The 5,432-nt window shown below is 37.2% G+C and overlaps 1 protein-coding gene across 1 annotated transcript; it reads right to left on the reverse strand.

Moving 5' to 3' along the window:
• Positions 1 to 556: 556 nt before the first annotated feature.
• Positions 557 to 5,392, reverse strand: LOC101493102 (PHD finger protein Alfin1). The gene is made up of 6 exons (XM_073363418.1): positions 5,275 to 5,392; positions 5,122 to 5,224; positions 5,012 to 5,044; positions 3,697 to 3,925; positions 1,148 to 1,280; positions 557 to 1,047 (listed from the first exon to the last, which is right to left on the reverse strand). The coding sequence occupies exons 2-6, from the start codon at positions 5,216 to 5,218 to the stop codon at positions 775 to 777; spliced, it is 765 nt and encodes a 254-aa protein (XP_073219519.1). The 5' UTR covers positions 5,219 to 5,224; positions 5,275 to 5,392; the 3' UTR covers positions 557 to 774.
• Positions 5,393 to 5,432: the final 40 nt, after the last annotated feature.

Here is a 5,432-nt window from a genome sequence, read left to right on the forward strand (position 1 = left end):
CCCCCCCCCCCCCCCCCAGATATAGAAAGTATACTGATTATTGGAACTGTCTACCGTTACTCAAATTGCGTTCTGGTGTTCACCACAAACAAAGCATAAAAACCATGAAGAGGTAGTAAAAACAACTGAACTTTAATAGAATGCTGAAGAGTCTTTCTCAACTGTAGCTTGAATAACAATTCTGAAAGAACCTCTCTCCATAGTACCTGAATCTAAGCACTCCAACAATTGGAACTGTAGTGCTTTACTCCCATCAAAATTTCTTCAAGAGCCTGATAAAAAGAACCCTCACTTAAAATAAAAAGTTCAAATCATCAATACTCTGCTTTTTTCTTTCTTTCTTTCTTTCTTTCTGAACTTGACATCCTTCAACAAATACTTAAATGGAGTGCACCCTGGTTGCCTAAAAAGCCAAGAACCTTGCCTCGAGCAGCATCTGAGTCCCTTTGAGGACTCTCATCTTGGAGACTAGTCCAAATGGGGCCGCTTTACAATTTGGTTCCCCCTTTTTAAAAAATGCATAAACAAAATATTTATTAAAATTAAAACCAGAAACTGCAGAATATAATTATATAATATCTTTGTTGCTAATGACTACTTAAAAAACGCGAATTCCCAACAAGAGTAGACAGTAGGAATGAACGGTCACAAAACTTGAAATTTCATCTGCATAGTCACTAAAGTGCATTGACTAGAACAGGCAACAATGGTTTCAGTTGTAAAAATGCTATCAAACATTCTAAATTTTGTCTGTTGTTTAAAGGTTCAGAGCTATCAAACTCTTGGCCTCTTGTTACTGCAGCTGGGGCACTTGTATTGCTTGATGTGTTCAGCCTTGGCGGGAGTAATTTTAACACATTTACCATGGAACCATCTCTCGCACATATCACAACAGATCCAGAATTCATCAGTGCCATAATTATCACCACAAGCACCACAGGTTGCACCCTGTTCATCATCTTCTTCTTCCTCCTCTCCACTGTCATCCTCTTCTTTGGGTGGTGCAGACATCTTCACACTCTTGGCCTGGGACTCAGATTGGCGGGACTGTGAAAAGGAAGCATCCAAACAGGAAAACACAAGTGAATTTCCACGCATAACAGTGATAGAAACATAAACTAAGAATGTGAAGTGGAAAATTGCACACCTTTCCGCTTGATTTGTATTTACTATTGCTACCATTGTTGTGAGCAGTTGGTTGGTCCTTTGATTGCTTAGCAGTTCCTGTCGCAAGCTCAAAGATAGTCGGCAGATCATTTATCATCTGAAAAAGTCTTTTCCTGTAAATATCCATTTGAGCCAAAATTAGAAGTAACTCCTAATATAATATCACATACAAACTTCGAGCTCAACATTCTACATTTTCCTGTTCGGGATCGCTCCTTAAGGAATGATTTTTTCATTTTTGTTATCTTCACCTGCCCTACCCCAATTGTTTTGCAAAATAAATGTCATTTATCGCCCCAGTCCCTTTGTTTATATTTGACCGGACTATCATTTTAGATATTCGACTGAATCGTTGTCAGCTGTATAGCGAAAAAGGGATCCATTGGGAGACTCAAGTATATATATCTCAAAAGTAGACAAGTAAATGGCCTTCACTCCACCCAAGTTGAGCCCTATTGTCAGTCTGCCACAATAGAGAAAGGGAGCCATAATGGGTCCAACCCTTCCCTGGACCCTGCCATGACAGGAGTTCAGCTTGTAGCACTAGGTTGCCCTCATTTTACTGCCACGTTAGATTACTTCAAATACTTTCCAGACTTCCAACGATGTTGCACAATTTAGTGAAATGCAATGATATCATTTGAAATACCACACTCCCACACCAGATATGTGTTGGCTATACCACTAACTAGACATCTAAAAGTAGATATACCAGTAAAGAATGCATTATTTCCAGGCTATCATGGCATTCAGCTATGTTATATCTCAATTCTCAACATGAAGTCCCAAAGGTTTCCTTTGTCCTTTAACTTCAAAGCATTAATAATTCATCTTACTTGTAGTGATGTAGCCATGTAGGTGCCCATTTTCCTGTTTTAAGAACTTAAGATGCCTCAGTAAAAATTAGTGTTATTCCCATTGCTTGGGTGAACACAAAGTCAGCGGAAGCATTACCCCCAACTTCACCCTTTGAACCCATCCTTGATAATTTTTTCGGAGAAGATCGTTAAGAAAATATGCGATGTTATACTATCAAATTATTGAGTTATTTCATTCAAGAGACAATATCAGAATAAAAATATACAATATTCATTAAATTGAATTATTGAAATAAATGTGAAATTCCATCCATACTTTATTCTTACATCACTGGTTACCACACACTAACTAAAAACATACTACATGGAGATTGAATAATTATAACAGCCGCATCCAAGAAAAGTGCAAAACAAAGTTATCAAACTTTGGGATGAACAAGTTTAAACCTCATAACATTCCAAATTCCATGACCCCAAATCAAAAAAGGACAAATGATGAAAAATAAAAACTGAAAGTAGAAAAAGATTACAGATTTTAGACGAGCATAACAAATTTTATGAAACAACCACCAAAGCATAATGATTTGACCATAAGTTTTTCTTACTATCCCTCTACCTCTATCAGAATCAAACTGTTCTCCAATTGGACTACCCTTCTTACTGGTGCTTCCTTGGGTCTTCTCCACACATCCCAAACCACTTAAGGCAAGACTCTACCATCTATTCTACACTCAAAATCAGTTAAGGCAAGACTCTCCCACCATACCACCTTTCCTAATCTTATTTAATCACTCATGAATTGTAACATTGTCATCTCTACGACACCGAGCTCACTTTCTTGTGGGCTCCTCACTCTGCCCATACACAGTCCCATATAGCATTATTGCTCTTATAGGTAAAATTCTTTAAACTGTAGTGATACTTTTCTATGGCAAATCACACTAATCACTCTTTCGTTTCATCCATCCTACATGGATCCTGTGACTGAAATCTCCTTCTATCTCCCCATCATTTTGAACAATGGATCCATGTTATTTAAAACATGAGACTTATGGTGTTAGGACAACAGTTTCTATCTCTTCTTGATAAGTATTACAAATTTTGAGTTACTGTTGAAAAAAATACCAAGACCATGAACGAGAAAATTCAATACCTGTATGCTATTAGGGAAAAAATTAATTAGACAGTGAAAAATATAAGATACACATTGCTTTTGCAATTAACAGAGGATATCTTAATATTTTTAAACCTCTAGCAGTGTGATAAGAAAACATTAAAAAACATGTAATTTACACAAAGCATAAACCTTAAGACATGAAAGAATATGCATCGCAACGGCACGTCCCATATTGATTTTTCTGTGTTGAAAATAGTCAAACTTAATCCATAACTTTCTCAAAAAGGGGAGACGGAGATTATAGAAAGAGCATTATTACTATCTGAGCTGTTCGTGAGTATACTACAAAGCAACGAGAACGTTACATAACTTCCAATGCTTGATTGAAATGAATGATTCTAAACAACCTAGATGTATCAAAGAAATTTGAAACTAGAAGGTGTACGCAAAGCCACACACTCGAATAAAAATCAAGGATGGAAATAAGTTTAAGAAAAAATTGAGAGTTCCATAAGAACAACAAAGCAATTTCTAAGGTCTACAGACCTCACAGTTTTTGCAGGAGTATAATAGATAGAGAACAGCAGTTCTTACCTTTCATTCTTACCAAATCCAAAGCGGGCACCAAAGTAGAAAGCAACAGCTAGCAGCCATGAGTCACTGTGAACTGCAACCAGCGATAACCAGTCCTTCTCCTGCATGCCATCCCTAGCAAAGTTTATACCTAATGCTGGCTCCGGAAGTTCAGGAGGCACTTCCTCAACAGGCAAATTCACTTCCCATGTTTCATTTGGATATCCATAAAGGCATAAATTCTCCTTGTCTACAATTGTCAATGAGAACAGTATAGTGTTAATAAATAACAAAACTTTAAATACTCAATTTTTCTGGGTTCTTCCTATTTAGGAGAGATTGTGGAGGCAAATTATGTAAACTACTTTTATAAATTATAACGATTCAAATATTTCCAATATAAATGATTAAACCAAAATTTCAGATACGTAGTTAGTTTACTAACAAAGGCAAGGATAGATTTGAAAAGATGAATTCAAACTAATGATTTATCCTCATACTCTTCCTTTCTGTTCCCCTTATTCAAGAGATAAGTACTTCTATACCAACTTCCAAACATAACAAAGCAAAAGAGAAAAATGACAGGCCATTAAGTTTATTTGGACACAGAGACAGCCAATCAAGCTAGTAGAAGGGACAGGTGTATTGGTGATAGCTAAAACCACATTAATCACCTCAAAAACCCACTGCTCAATTGCAAAAAGAGGAGAGTTCATCGTCAACTAGAGATTCTCAGGTTCAACTACTAACATCACTGAAACAAAAGAAGAGTAGCAGGTCCTTTCTCCCTCGCATACAGACACACACAAATCCTTCAGTGCCTGCATATTCTCAAGTGTCACTGCATAAGGCTGACACATAGTAATTAGGGGTGGTTAACTGAAAATTACGGGGAGCCCTAATCCCACAAAAAAATTTGACCATATTTTGAAACTGAAAATCTGTAACTACCCCAAATTCCCCCAACAAACTAATTTTCCCTTTTGCTTCTCGAGGAGAAATTGGCCAGCTCCTCCCTTGCAGCGGAGCAGAGCACAAGAGTTCTAAATTGTACATAGTGAAGCCAAACACACAACATGCATGTAAGTGTTGACAAAAAGGATGATACTCCGTTTCTACTTGACAGCAGAAAGAAAGAGTTGTGAATGGTGGAAATGCACCAATCAGGAAGCAGAAAACAACAAATGAAGCAAGCGAGCATAGCACGAATTGTAAAAACCACAAAATTACAAGGCATGGAAGATAAGAGAAAACGCAACTGAATTGTAGTATTATTTATGAATTAATAATTATTAAGAGCAAAGTGAAGAAGAAAGAAAAAAGGAAAAGAACTGACCGGGATCGCAGAGCTGGTAAAACTTTTCAACGTCTGAAAGAAGAAAGAAAGAGTAACGATTGAGTAAAGAAGCGAAAGAGAAATGGAAGAAAGGGGAGAAAGTAGGGTACCTATAGTGAGGGCTTTGATCAATCCAGCGCGTCTGCCCTTAAAGTCGCTGAAAACCTCCTCAACTGTTCGAGGTATTGGGTGCGGTATTCCTTCCATCCTCTTTCTCTCTCTCTCTCTCTCTCTCTCTCTCTCTCTCTCTCTCTCTCTCTCTCTCTCTCTCTCTCTCTCTCTCTCTTCAACGATTTCAATTTCAATTATATATATCTCTACTCTCCTACTTTTGATTTTCACCCCCACACCTAGATTTTCGGTTTTTTGTTTTCTTTTTACTTAGGGTTTTATTAATATTTTGTTCTATTATCCCTCTTCA

Source organism: Cicer arietinum, chromosome 7, assembly GCF_000331145.2.
Source record: "Cicer arietinum cultivar CDC Frontier isolate Library 1 chromosome 7, Cicar.CDCFrontier_v2.0, whole genome shotgun sequence".
NCBI classification, from domain to species: domain Eukaryota; kingdom Viridiplantae; phylum Streptophyta; class Magnoliopsida; order Fabales; family Fabaceae; genus Cicer; species Cicer arietinum.